The 15,168-nt window shown below is 41.7% G+C and overlaps 1 protein-coding gene across 1 annotated transcript in view; it reads left to right on the forward strand.

Moving 5' to 3' along the window:
- The window catches only part of NKAIN3 (sodium/potassium transporting ATPase interacting 3), a 646,854-nt gene that overhangs the window by 598,508 nt on the left and 33,178 nt on the right, over window positions 1-15,168 (forward strand). Inside the window, exon 5 of the mRNA XM_040354267.1 lies at window positions 12,973-13,033. Within this exon, the coding sequence (XP_040210201.1) occupies window positions 12,973-13,033 (61 nt within the window). The remainder of the gene's footprint in view (window positions 1-12,972; window positions 13,034-15,168) is intronic.

A 15,168-nucleotide genomic window follows, 5' to 3' on the forward strand; every position in this document is an offset into this window, starting at 1 on the left:
TTTAAATTATAATTAGTGTATGTGTATAAATAGTCAATGAGATTGTTAGCTCTCACGTGAATGCACTAAGCAGGCTAGACACTGAGGCGGTAGAAAACGGAAAATTTATTATCAGTACTTACCGTTTTTTTTCTTTTCCTGATGGACTCCATGGCAGCCTACGTGTGGGTTTACCCCGCCTCCCGCCTCCTCTCCAATGCTATAGGACCCCTACCCTATAAGTTTGAGCTCACCGGTAGAGACTGTGTTCCGTAACTAGCCTACTCTAGACCGATGGGGGGGAACTCCGGCTGCCATGGAGTCCATCAGGAGAGGAAAATTACGGTAAGTACTTATAATAAATTTTCTGTTTTCCTGACAGACTCCATAGCAGCCTACGTGTGGGAAATAACTAGCCAATCCACATGGGTGGGTATGATGAACAGAAATACATTTGATTTGACCTGTCAACCGACAAGTTTTACAAACAAAAGACCATAGAAGGTAACGGAGCAGGCTCACTACAGAAAGTGACAAAAGGTAATAATGGAGGCCCACGAGGCCATCCTACAGAAGACATCTGGAACCATAAGCTGGACTGTTGCCCATTAAACCGATATACACCTAGTGGAATGTGCCCTCGCCGACTCCTGAGGAACCGGGTCCTCGCCTTTATAAGCTTGTTGGACAGACTGGACAATCCCGGCCACAATCATTCCGCTCGAGGCTCAACTGCCAGCATGCAGGACGAACAACTACACAGTGTTTGAGACGGAGGAAGTAGCTCGCAAGCATACCCCCAAGATTTCATCTATGTCCAGAGGATGAATTCTAGTGGACTGGTAGGTCCAAAAGTTGAGGTAGGACGATTCACTGGCTCTTATGGGACCTTGAGGCAATCATAGATTTGAGTCGATCAAAGGAAAAAAGGCGTATGTCTTCTAGAAACCAATCGATCTGCCAGGGCATCCATTCCAGAGGCCTAGCTGCACGATCCAGAGTGTAATACCTCTTAGTAAAGCAGTGGTGAATTTGCGCTTCCCTTTAAATAAAATAATAAACACAACCCAAGACAAAAACTAATAGTGAAAGAACAAGGGGTTAATTACCAATAGGCAGGACAACACCTGCTAATTAGCCACAGTGGTGTTTAAAATAAAAAATGGGACAGAGAAAACTCTGATAAGGCGCTGCTATTTGTAAAAACTGTTGAATTAAGCAGAAATAGACAAGAAAAATAGGGACAAATATAGCGCAACCCCCAATGTGAATAAATAAAGGAAACAATGTATATTGTGGTATATCCTCCAAATGATGTGAAAAACAAACAAATGTGTGAAGTCCACTGAATGTGAAGGAAGTTCACTCGATCACTGTTCAAAGGGAAACTGGTTTTCCAACAGTAATCTTACACTGAGCAAAAGTGACAAAAAAATAAATAAAATAAATGAACAGTGGATGAGTCAAATTAGGACAAGCTATCAAAATGTTTTAAAACACATGTAGTCCACTGATAATGAGTGAGAGCGCTGAGTGACCCCTCAAAAGACATGGCTAGATTCTCCACACTTAGTACAGCTTGAATATGCAGAAATAGGGATATAATAATCTAGGCTGTGCGGCCCCTTACCAGAATGGATGGATCTCTATGACAAGAGATCATATAGGCATACGGTAAGGGTTTCTTTATACCGGAGGGACGGATCTCCTGTCACCTCCATCCCTCCGGTATAAAGAAACCCTTACCGTATGCCTATATGATCTGGCCCTCTATGTCTTTTTTTGTTTTGCACTGGGTGATAGCTTCCTCCCACAAGGGTTGGGCCTTTGTTTCCTATTATAAAAGGTATATAAGGTTTGCTTTAGAAGACACTTAGATTATTTGCTACTAACACTTTGAGTAGGCTAATTTTGTAGTAATTATTATTAATATTCAGACTTGGAATACTGTATTATTTTAAATTATTATTTAAATTATTATTTAAATATTAGGGAAATATTTTAAATTACAATTACACCCCAAATGAAGAGAAAATAAAGATCACAGGAAAATAAAGTCAGAATAACAACACAAAATATAGTCTGGGCTTTGAGGTCAGCAGAAGCCCAATGATCTGATTAAATAATAGATTTTATAGTCTATTTCCAGAACCAGAAATGTCAGGGTTAATTATAAAAGTAGTCATACAATGTGTTCTGCATCATTCAACATTTTCAGCTCAGAACCCCTAATACGGCCATGAAGCCGGGTGTAATACGGCTTTATCATGCTTCACAGCTTAGTAATTGACTAGAAGCAAAGCATTATAGTAAAAACAGAGAATCTTACACGGTGATTCATGTCTGCTCAGTGTGAGACAGGAAAATTGATTTGTGCATCACTACTTAGGGTACTGAATGGTGAGACCATTTTTTCTTTAAAAGTGAAGCCATTTATGTAAAGTGAAAGTTTAGATTTCATATACCCCCTAATCCAAAAAAATATATATATAGATAGATAGAGGAAGTGGTTTGAATGATGCTGGCTGTCATTCAATCTAAAAGACTGAAGACACCTAATGGTAGAAAATAAATACTGCAAGGGCAGCTCTGGATTGAAGGTAAGTATTATTGCAAAAGCTGCTTGTTTGTTTTTTTCAATTTAATCATCTATTGGGCTTTTCTCTTTTGTATTTTTGGCTGATTTAATCACTAGGTACAAAAATCATGTATGACAATTCTCATCAACCACCCATTCTTAGCTACTGGTTTTAGAAATAAATCATATATTTAAAAAATGCCATATAAGCAATGCATAGTTAAAGGATATGTAAACCTAAAAACGAACATGTCATATTTACCTCCTCTGTGCAGTTGGTTTTGCACAAAGTGGCCCCGATCCTCATCTTCTGGGGTCCCTCAGCAGTGCTCCTGGCTCCTCTTCTTCTAGAGTGCCCCATCGTAGAAACACTCTCCCTCAGGGCACCCCTGCGGCTCTCGAATTTGCCGCAAACACCCCATATATTTGATTCGTCTGCGAACAAACGAACACCCGATGTTCGAGTCAAACAGACGTTCGATTTGAACATCGGGAGTATCTCTAAGCAGGATTATCAAGTATTATTCTAAGTAAAGTAAAAAAAATGATTACAACAACTTTTAATATGGTATTAACATGTTAAAGCTTACATGAGATTTTAGGGCCAAATCCACAGCCCCCCAGCGCAACTTAACTTAAGTGATTTAAGTTACACTGCCGCAAATTTCCTAAGTTAGGTATCGATCCACAACACACTTACCTGAAAATTTGCGGCGGTGTAACTCAAATCCGTCCGGCGCAAGGCGTGCCGAATCTAATGGGACGAGTACCATTTAAATTAGGCGCGCTCCCGCGCCGGACGTACTGCGCATGCTCCGTCGGGTAACTTACCCGACGTGCATTGCGCTAACTGACGTCGCTCCGACGTCATTTGATTAGACGTTAACCTAAATGGCGTCCAGCGCCATTCACGAACGTCTTACGCAAACGACGTAGAGTTTAAAATTTCGACGCAGAAACGACAGCCATACTTAATAGGGCTTAGTCAAATAGGACTCAGCCCTATTTTTACGCGGCGTAACTCGACGTAAACGACGTAGATTTAGCGCAACGGGCCCGTCGGAACGTTCGTGGAACGCCGTATGTGTTGATTTGCATATTCTAGGCCGGCCGCAATGGCCTCGCCACCTAGCGGCCGGCCTAGAATTGCATCCTTAAGATCCGACAGTGTAATTCAATTACACATGTCGGATCTTCTGCCTATCTATGGTAAACTGATTCTGTGGATCAGTTCCATAGATAGAAACAGGGATACGACGGCGTATCAGTAGATACGCCGGCGTATCCCTTTTGTGGATTACCCCCTTTGTTTTTAGATTTGAATCTACTTTAGGAACTTGTATTAGGCCCCTTTCACACAGGCTTTCCGATCAGGTCTGCCTGTCAATTTTTCGGGTCGACCTGATCGGATGCTGCACGCACCTTTTTGGAGCGGAGGATATCAGTAGTGACATGTCCGCTGACATCCACCGCTATCCGATCTGATCCTGTCAGATGGAAACCCTATTTTTCATCCGTCTGGAAAATCAGATCGGATAGGATTGGATGAAAATAGACAGGCGGTCCATTTTCATCTGATCTCCATAGAGCAGTGTTTTTCAACCAGTGTGCCACGGCACACTGGTGTGCCGTGAAGAGTCCCCAGGTGTGCCGCGGCAAAATGACCCCCAATATAGGCAGCTATCTGATGGCCACTTGGTTAATATTTATTATTACAGTGGTGCCGGTCCACTGTGTAAAGCTCACTTCCCGCTGCCACAGGCACTCGGGAAGCTGTGCGGACCTTTCCGACCGCGTCTTGCCAACCGATTACGTCATCGGTTGCTATGGGAGGGTCGGGAGCACGCCGCACGCACTGATATCTGTGACGTGTGAGCCTCGGGAATAGATGCTGGCTGGCGCGCGTTTCCCTGAGGGGAGGAGAAGAAGAACACCACGAGTAGGAAACAAAACAGCGAGGAGACACAGGTACAGTACTTGTAGTAGATGAGCCATGGAGGTCATTGCATGGAGGAAGAGAGGGATCCTTTAATATCATGTCTCCCTCCTGACACCTCCATTGCCCACTCCGCTCTCCTCGTGTCACCCTGTCAGTCAGACTCCTCTGATGGAGAGAGAGATCCAGTACACGTTTTATCTGATAGAGCCAGCCAAGACAAAGAATCATCTGTAAACTCAAAATAGCAGGTTATGTCCACCTGGAGTGTGTCTGCCACCTTGGCATTCCCTACACCGGTCATTTTCAATGTATGATTAGTTTTTATTGCAGGCATGGTGTTTCTAAAAATAAAAAATAAACTATATAACACTTGTTGGCACTTTCATTGCCTCACTTTTCATTGCAAGCATGATGAATTTTTTAAATGCAATATAATATACATGGGCTATATGGGTTATTTTTGATGATGATAACTGTATACTTCAATCCTGCAGTTTGGCCGCAGCTCAGATGTAGCGAAGGGTACCTGCGGTTTTCATGTGTTTTTTTATTGACTTCTATTATGTCCCTTATTTTTGGTGTGCTTTCAGAAAATGTACCAAAAATGTACTACATAATAGAAGTTTATGAGAAACCACATGAAAACCGCAGGTATTCTGCGCTGCGGCCAAACTGCAGTATTGAAGTTATCATTATCAATAATAACCCACATAGCCCATGTATATTATATAAAAAAATAAATAAAATCACCATGCTTGCAATGGAATTAGTCAATGTGAAAGTGCCCTAAAATGAAAATATCAGCCATAACCTTGGTATTGATTTTTTACAACCAGTGGCTGGCTTTCTCATGAAAGCGTTCCGAGTGGTTTTTGAGCCACTGGAACGCTTTCAGAAGCGGCGGGAGGGGATGTCCCCCCTCTTCCACCGTCTTTCCTGAGAAACAATCCAAAAGGGACAGTGAAAAAAAAAAGTTTAATAAATAAGACAAGGTGTTTTAAAGTGTTGCTTATGGAGATTTTGAAGTACCAAAGTTTGTCATCATTCCACGAGTGTGCGCAATTTTAAAGCATGACATGTTAGGTATCTATTTACCCGCCATTAACATCATCTTTCACACTATACCCACAAATTGGGGTATTATATTGTGTTTTGTTTTAATTAATTGAACCACTGTGCAAATAGCAAGTGGCATAATTTTTTTTCCCCAAATTTTTGGTTTGGTGTGCCTCGAGATTCTGACAGATTTTAAAGGGTGCCTTGGTTGAAAAAAGGTTGAAAAACACTGCCATAGAGGACAGCGGGGCTTTGAAAGGTCCATCTCTGTACAGTGAACTGAGACAGACCTGTTATCCGCCTGCTCAGCGTGGATCAGCAAAGCATGTGAAAGGGGCCTTACAAATGTGCTAGTATCATAGAAATAAAAGGAATGGGGCATGTTTTTTTATAGATTTTCTTTCTATGCCTATTGCGCGGACCATAAAATGAAATTAAATACTGGAAATAATTTTTATTATATTAGCCTGCAGGTGTCGCTCTCTGATGATTTTTTTCACATGTTTTATGGTTTCTTCTTATTGTAAAAAGAAGCCTGATAACACAACTCAATAGCTCAGGGTAAAAAAATAAAAAGACATATATATATATATATATATATATATATATATATATATATATATATATATATATATATAGTGGAACCTCGGATTGCGAGTAACGTGGTTAACAAGTGTTTCGTAATACGAGCACTGTATTTAAAAATCCTGACTCGGGTTGTGAGTGTTGTCTCGCAAAACAAGCAGGATTCAAGCCAAAACGGTGTGCAATACCGTGTTTGGCCTGAGGTGGAGGGGCACCTGAGCCGAGCCGACCCGATTGGCACCGTTCAGAAATGCTTAGAAAATCTAGGAAATACTTTGTTCCCAAGGTTTTCCGAGTTCAGTCGAGGTGTCCTCGGCCCTTTTCGGGTTTTCCGAGGCTCTCTGGCACCCCCGTCTCTGGCCACATGCGGTATTGCATGCCATTGAAGTCAATGCAGAATAAATTATTTTTGTTTCCATTGACTTTAATGGGGAAACTCGCTTTGATATGCGAGTACTTTGGATTACGAGCATTCTCCTGTAACGGATTATGCTCGTAATCCAAGGTTCCACTGTATATATATATATATATATATATATATATATATATATATATATATACACACATATATATATATATATATATATATATATATATATATATATATATATATATATACACATATACACACACACTATATTACAAAAAGTATTAGGACGCCTGACCATTTTTTAAGAAGTATATTTGTGTAAGGTCCATAAAGACATGGTTGAGCGAATTTGGGGTGGAGGAACTTAACTGGTCTGCGCAGAGTCCTGACCTCCTGATAGAACACCTTTGGGTTGAATTTGAGCGGAAACTGTGAGCGAGGCCTTCTTGTCCATATCAGTGCCTAACCTCACAAATACGCTTCTGGATGTATGGTCAAAAATTCCCATAGACCTAGAGCTATGTATTGCTTTGAAGGACACTAGGAGGGAGTTCCAATTTCTGACATTTAGCACCCAAATGGGTACATGACCTGAAGTTGGGGGAATTGGTCTCCCCCAAAATTAACCAATATTGGGCAATTAATGAGAGATCTACCTCACAGGCATAGGTGTGCGCAGCCTATTGCATTAGGGTGTGCACCCTAACGCCCAAACACACACTACCGATCACTTACGGTGTTCATTCAGAAAGGGAAGGGGCCAGTAAATTACATGTTTACTGGCCTATTCCCCACTCCGAAAACATCCCAGCAGCAACAGGAGGGAACCTGGCAACGTTGCGGTGGGGAAAGATGGGAGCCAGGGCAGTAGAGGGAATCTGTGCTGCACAAGGTGATTAGGGTGTGCCTGGGCACACCTGGCACACCTTGTGCGCACGCCTATGTTTACAGGCTATGGTATGGGATGCCTATAAGGCACATATTCGGGGGGATATATATACCTGCCATTAAAGCAGATTTGTCATCACAAATACAACACCTTGAAGAATGTGAGGTGAAGGCAGCTGAAACCTTTTCTGGCTTGCTGACTGTGGACAACTTCGAGATACTTGAGCAGACAAGATGTGAATTGTCTTTACATATGGCTTTGACTAAGCTTTTAGATCTGCACTTTGTGACTGGCAGGGTGTTTGAGTTGTATCATCATACACAAATTCACCAATTATTTTAGTCAGTTGCATTCAGCAGTCGCTGGTCCATCCAAAACCACTATTCAGGAATTACTCAGTACCCTAGACCTCCCCACACCTTCACCAGACGAAGTAGTGCTTCTTGACAAACCTACTTCATTGGATGAAATTGAAACCACTATACACTCCTTTCCCAGTAAGAAAATACCGGGTCCAGATGGTATCCCGGGGAGTGGTACATGATGTATGCCTATACCTTGGCACCCAAACTGCAAAAAAAAAAGGAAAAAATAACCTTTACAATCACTTTAATTAATTTTAAAGGGGTTGTAAAGGTAAAAAAATGTTTTACCCTAAATAGCTTCCTTTACCTTAGTGCAGTCCTCCTTCACTTACCTCATCCTTCGATTTTGCTTTTAAATGTCCTTATTTCTTCTGAGAAATCCTCACTTCCTGTTCTTCTGTCTGTAACTCCACACAGTAATGAGAGGCTTTCTCCCTGGTGTGGAGTGTCGTGCTCGCCCCCCTTGAGGGGGGAGAGGGCGAGCAGGAGAGTCAGGATGCTCTCTACGTTGCAGATAGAGAAAGGAGTTGTGTGTTAGTGGGCGTCCTGACTCTCCTGTAGTCCAAGCGAGGGGGCAAGGAACGACACTCCACACCAGGGAGAAAGCCTTGCATTACTGTGTGGAGTTACAGACAGAAGAACTGGAAGTGAGGATTTCTCAGAAGAAATAAGGACATTTAAAAGCAAAATCGAAGGATGAGGTAAGTGAAGGAGGACTGCACTAAGGTAAAGGAAGCTATTTAGGGGAAAAAATGTTTTACCTTTACAACCCCTTTAATGTACAAGGCCACTTATTTAGCGAGAGGATGTCCTAAAAAAATCAACAAGGTTTGTGACATTTGGGTAGAGGACCTGTCTACTAATACTTACCCTGCATCTTCTAATTAGTGAATTACCTTTTAAATGACTAGGTTAACATGTATACGTAGTTGAACCCACATCCGATCCACATGCCTAATGCCGAGTACACACGACCGTTTTTAATGTCATGAGTTTTTCTCGACGGGATTCTAGTCAAGCCTGCCTTGCATACACACGATCATGAAAAAAAAATGCCTGAGCAAAGCGCGGTGACGTAAAACACATACGACAGCACTATAAAGGGGAAGTTCCATTCGGATGGCGCCACCCTTTGGGCTGCTTTTGCTAATTTCGTGTTAGTAAAAGTTTGGTGAGAGACGATTTGCGCTTTTCAGTCTTCGTGCTTTTCAGTCTGTTATAGTGTGACGAATGTGCTATCTCCATTACAAATGCTAGTTTTACCAGAACGAGTGCTCCCGTCTCATAACTTGCTTTTAAGTATGCACGTTTTTTTCCCGTTGTTAAAGCCGACACACGACCGTTTTTCACGATGTGAAAAACGACGATGTGAAAAACGACAAGAAAAATTAGAGCATGTTCTAAATTTTTAAACAGTCGTGTGTACGCGGAATTAGAGTTGTGACTTCCATCTTTGTTAAAGGTTGCTTAATACTACCCGTGAGTAGCTGATACCTACTGTACAATATACTAACAATTTCAGAAGTTTCTGGCACGTGTAGTCTTGTTCTAGTGCCAACAGCGGCACTAATGTTAAGGTTTTATTTTTTTATTTTATTTTAGTGTTTGTTTTATTGTGATGTATGTGGACCGAGCCTGGGTATACCGATAGGCTCTGTTTTGTATCTGAACTTGAAACCCAATAAAAAAATAAATAGAAAAAAAAGAAAAAAACATTCCCATAGACACACGTCTAACCCTTGTAGACGGCCTTCCCAGAAGAGCTGAAGCTGTTATAGCTGCAAAGGGTGTGCCAAATCAATATTGAACCCTAAAAGAAGGTATCCCAATACTTTTGACAATATAGTGTATATACAGTGATACCTTGGTTTGCGAGTAACGCGGTATACAAGACGAGTTACATTTATTTTTAAATCCTGACTTAAATCCTGGTTTGCAAGCGCTGTCTCACAAGACAAGCAGGACTTAAGCCACTGGTGTATGTATTACCATATGTGGCCAGAGGTCCCGGGGCGCTGGGGAACTTGGAGACACTCAGAGACTCCCTGAGACACTCCCAGCTGGGTGGGGTGGGAGTAATGTGCGTCTGAGCACCCGAATGTGTCAACAGTTCCCAAGCATCCCCGAGTGTCACCAGCCCCCCCAGCACCTCTGATCACATACAGTACTGCATACAACAGCAGTGGTTGTGGAACCAATCATCTGAGTTTCCATTATTTCTTATGGAGAAACTTGCTTATGGGGATATGGGATATATAAGTGCTTTGGATTACAAGCATGCTTCTGGAACAAATTATGCTCATAATCATAATAAGTTTTACTGTATGTCAGTGGCTCTCAACCTGGGGGTCGGGACCCCCTAGGGGTCGAATGATGATTTGTCAAGGGTCACCGAATCCTGGTCTGTTTCTGAAACCCACACCACTCTCCCAGTCTTTTTGCGGCCTCCCAGCAGGGCTGTCCCTGGAGCCCTTGGCCGCCCAGCTGGGATGTTCTTGAAGCCCATGGCCGTCCACTCAGCCTCTTCGGAGCCACCCATTCAGTTCACGACATGACTGGGGGGCATAGACTAGAGGTCAGCTGACTGGTGAGAAATGTGAAGTGGGAAGGGCTGTAGGATACCCTATCTCCTGATTTCGACATAGGTGTTACTGCTATGAGACACCACAAAGTCAGAGACACAGTGAAGCCGGAGACACAGTGAGTAACACTACCTGTGATTAGAGTTGCCATTAAAAGTCCCCACTACAGTTCTCAGATCAGCAGATGACCTTGATCAAGAGCGCCTAAGTTGGCTGATCAGAACTCCCCCAGCACTGCCACTCATCCCAGCTGCCCGCCAGCACTGCCACTCGTCCTATTTCCAATAATTAAAGTAAATCATTTTACTTTTAGTGGTCCCCACAACTTGGTAAATTTTATCAAGGGATCACGGCACTAGAAAGGTTGAGAACCACTGCTGTATGTATATATATTAGCATGCTTTCTAATAAAAGTTGTTGAAATACTGTACAAAAATATTAGCTTTTTTTTAATTGTATTTCTAGTTTTTCACATTTCAGCTAGGGCGTCTTACCAAATACCTGTTCTGTCATTCCTATTCCACCTATTGCACTGCAGACACTAGCTAGAGGCATAAAATAGAGGCATAGGAATTTTTCCATTGTGGTTAAAGTAAACATGGCAGAAGTCAGAGTGTTATACAATGTTTGTCATACTGCAAATTTTAAAAACTGCTCAATCACAGAACTGGTATGAAGAATGTGATGGGATCTCCATTCATTCCTAGAATGTTGTGGTCTGTGATGAGGCATATTTTTTTGATTATTTTAAAGAAGCAAATGCATATTTAACTTCAATACAATCTGTAATGCCCCATACACATGATCAGAAATTCCGACAGTAAAAGTCCGATGTCAGCTTTTAAACGGGAATTCCGACCGCGTGTATGTTCCATCGGACTTTTGCTGTCGAAATTTCCACCAACAAAAGATTGAGAGCTGGTTCTCAAATTTTCCGATGGAAAAAAATTCCTATTGGAAAATCCGTTCGTCTGTAGCAATTCCAACGCACACAATTTCGGCGCATGCTTGGAAACAATTTGACGCGCGCTCGGAAGCATTAAACGTAATTTTCTCGGCTTGTCGTAGTGTTGTACGTCACCGTGTTCTTGACAGACGAAGGTTCAGAGAACTTTTGTGTGACCGTGTGTATGCCAGCCAAGCTTGAGCGGAATTCGATTGGAAAAACCATCCAATCGTGTGTACGCGGCATAAGAATGATTATCCTTGCTCCTGTCCAAGCACTGCATACAATTGGATAATATTTGCCTTGAGTTTTAGCAAATCCTAGACATTGGGGCCCAGATTCTCAAAGGAGTTACGCCGGCATATCTCCAGATACGCCGTCGTAACTCTGAGTGTGAGGCGCCTTATCTATGCGCCTGATTCTTAGAATCAGTTACACATAGATTTGTCTTAGATCCGACCGGCGTAAGTCTCTTATGCCATCGTATATAAGTTGCATATTTACGCTGGCCGCTAGGTGGCGCTTCCGTCGATTTATGCGTTGAATATGGTAATGAGCTAGATACGCCGATTCTCAAACGTACGTGTGCCCGGCGAATTTTTTTACGTCGTTTACGTAAGTCTTTTTTGGGCGTAAAGTTACCCCCTGCTCTATGAGGCGTACATGTGGCGTATCAATGTTGGGTATGGACGTCGGAACAGCGTAAAATTTTTCACGTTTTACGTCGTTTGCGCAAGTCTGTGAATGGGGCTGTGCGTAAGTTACTTTCACGTCGAAAGCATTGAATAGTTGCGGCGTAATTTGGAGCATGCGCACTGGGATACGTCGTTCGTTAAAAGCTTCAATTACGTGAGGTCACAATTAATTTCCAGAAAACACGCCCACCACTTCCACATTTGAATTAGGCGGGCTTACGCCGGCCCAGTTACACTACGCCGGCGTAACTTAAAGCGCAAGTTTATTGAGAATACGGGACCTGCCGCTCTAAGTTACGGCGGCGTAGTGTATCTGAGATGCGCTACGCCCGCCTAAAGATAGGCAAATCTACGTGAATCTGGGCCTGGATGTGTAGGTTGTGCATGCATACGTGCAAAACTGTACTTTACAAGTTTCCTGTATAGATTCCTGCAAAGATACATATGTTTATTTATTTTTTTGTTTTATTTTTTGCTCCAGTGCTTGTATAATCTCAGATAAATGGCAGGGACATTTTAGATTGGACATTAAGGTTTTTCACCTATGAATGAGCTGCCAAGTTTGCAAAGTGCCCATAGACATCTTGATCATTGGATAATCCTGCTAAAATTTTTGGAATCAGCAACTGCCATCTACTGCTTATGCTTATATTTTTATGTGAATTTTAACTAAATGTTCATTGACATGATTTATTTCTGTTATTTACTATGTTTGCTGCTGCATGGACTGTCTAGCCAAAACCTATACTGCACTCATTACATTGGATTCTCAACAATGAATGCAGATTACCTCTTCAGCTAAAGCCACTTTCACAGATTATCAGAGAGAGGTTTATTACCAAGGAACACTACCGATTCACTTTTACAAGAATGTGTAATAGGCTAATAATACCTGATTTAAATTAACAATGCCAGCACACTACAGTTTTTAAATTCCATTTCATAATTGACCTATTAACTGAGATCTCTTTTGCTTTCTCTTGTGCAGCTCATCGGTTTTGTGTACGCTTGTTATGTGATCAGTGTTTTCACAGATGAAGAGGACAGCTGTAAGTACCAATGTATTCATCTATGGGCTTTGTATTTGACAGAAGAATGACCTGCCATAGTTAATTACAGACAAAGCAATATAATATGAAAAAGTTCTTGTGGGTGTAATGCAGCATAGAGGAGAAATTGAAACCTAATAAATTCAACTGAGAACCTTTATTAAACGCTCTTTAAGGTTCTACCCAATTGCTAGAAATACAGGCTGTTTGATTGACATCATCAGAGATAAAACTGACTACTGCTATCACTAATGAAATAGAACATTAAGGGTTATTTATGAAAGCCAAATCCACTTTGCACTTTACAAGTGCAAACTACAGGTGCAAAGTGCACTTGAAATTGCACTGAAAGTGCACTGGGAAGTGCAGTCTCTGTAAATCTGAGGGGTAAATCTGAATTGAGGGGAAGCTCTGCTGATTTTAGCATCCAATCATGTGCAAGCTAAAATGCTGTTTTTTATTTGATTGCATGTCCCACTCGGATCTACAGCGACTGAAATTCCAAGTGCACTTTGCACTTGTAGTGCAAAGTGGATTTGCTTTTCGTAAATAACCCCCATAGACTGTTTGTAATAACATGAAACATGGAACACTAGAAATAAAAATATGAAAAGTGCTTTCCATACACAATAAATCCAGGAAAACACAGTAGAGCAGTAGTTATTATTCTTTAATTTCACCTCATAATTTTTTTGTAATAGGCATCTATTAGCTTACAACTAGGGTTCCTAAACGCGTTAACTTTAATACCCAAATAAGACCATTATTATCATACTGGCACACCAAGTGATATTTTTTTTAAATGTCATGGCCATGTCACAATCAGGGGTCAGGCTCAAAGTCCAGTTGCTATAGCAGTAGCAGGATTACCACCGACCATCAGGATAGGTACACAGGTAGTTACCCTTGCGGATAACGCAGGTTCACCTGAGGTGCTGAGTCTAAGTATTAACCAGTGTTCACCAGAGCTCCTGACAGTGGAGATGGATTTTGCTGTGTGTTCGTACCAAGTCACAGTTCTCAGGATCACCCCATCAGGAGGTGAGCAAGGCAGGGTCCGGAAGCAGATAAGCAGGTAAGGATCAAACAGAAGCGTAGTCAGTAAAACAAGCCAAAGATCAGTAACAAATAATTGCAGGTTGGGATCAAGCAGAAGCATAAACAAGCGGAACAAACCCAGGGTCTATAATGAGTGGTACCACAATATGAATGGCAGAAGGGAAGATGAGAGTGAGATACCGGCTGAAAAGAGCATAATAATCTGGCAAAGGAACCGTGAATACTCTAGAGTTTAGTTTTGCTCCACGAAGTCCCCTCTCCCGCTCACAGTTTGATCCCTTTAGGGGTGGGTGGGTTTGGGGACCGCACACTCGGTTCCCGGGATTGTCAGTAGCAACGCGGTCCCTTCCACAACTCTGTAATTCATAGACTCCGTCCGGGGGCGGTTCGATACGTCTCGAATTCGAACTCTGAAGTTTCCTGCATTTGAGTCATGCATATTAAAGATTGCGAACACTAAAGATGTAATTTGTTTACCTTATGCTTACAGTTTCTGATGGTACTGTTACCACCTATTTCCGTAATTTTTCTGTAATAGCTGTATGTGACTTATGGAACTGCCTTGCCATTGTCATTGTACTTGTTCTTGTTACTGTATCCAAAACTTCCCAATAAAGTATCTTTAAAAAAAAAAAAAAAAATTGGCAAACAGGAAGTGCAGACGTGTGGCTTAATTTAGGAAGTTTATGGGAGGAACAAAGAGTTCAAGGTTCGGTCAAGGCATAAGGCAGGGTTGCCCAATGGATCAGACAGGGCACAGTCCAGCATCTCAGGTAGCTCAGCAAGAGTCATTACCAGACACAGCAGAAGTCCAGGCCCTGACAGGCCAGTATAGTTTAAAAAAAAAAAGCACAAACAGTAATTAAAACAGTTCTGTATTAAAACATTGTAAAAATGCATCAATAATAGGGGGTAATGCACATAAGAACTAGAACAATGTTACTTAACCTGGTGGTATGATGCCAACGGTAAGGAAAATCAGTTTTGCACTACCACTCTAGAAAATACAGCATTTAAGCAACACAAATAATAGGGTGTAAGTAAATAGAGACTTCTTCAAAAAAAGTATATTGTCA

Source organism: Rana temporaria, chromosome 5 (genome assembly GCF_905171775.1).
Source record: "Rana temporaria chromosome 5, aRanTem1.1, whole genome shotgun sequence".
NCBI classification, from domain to species: domain Eukaryota; kingdom Metazoa; phylum Chordata; class Amphibia; order Anura; family Ranidae; genus Rana; species Rana temporaria.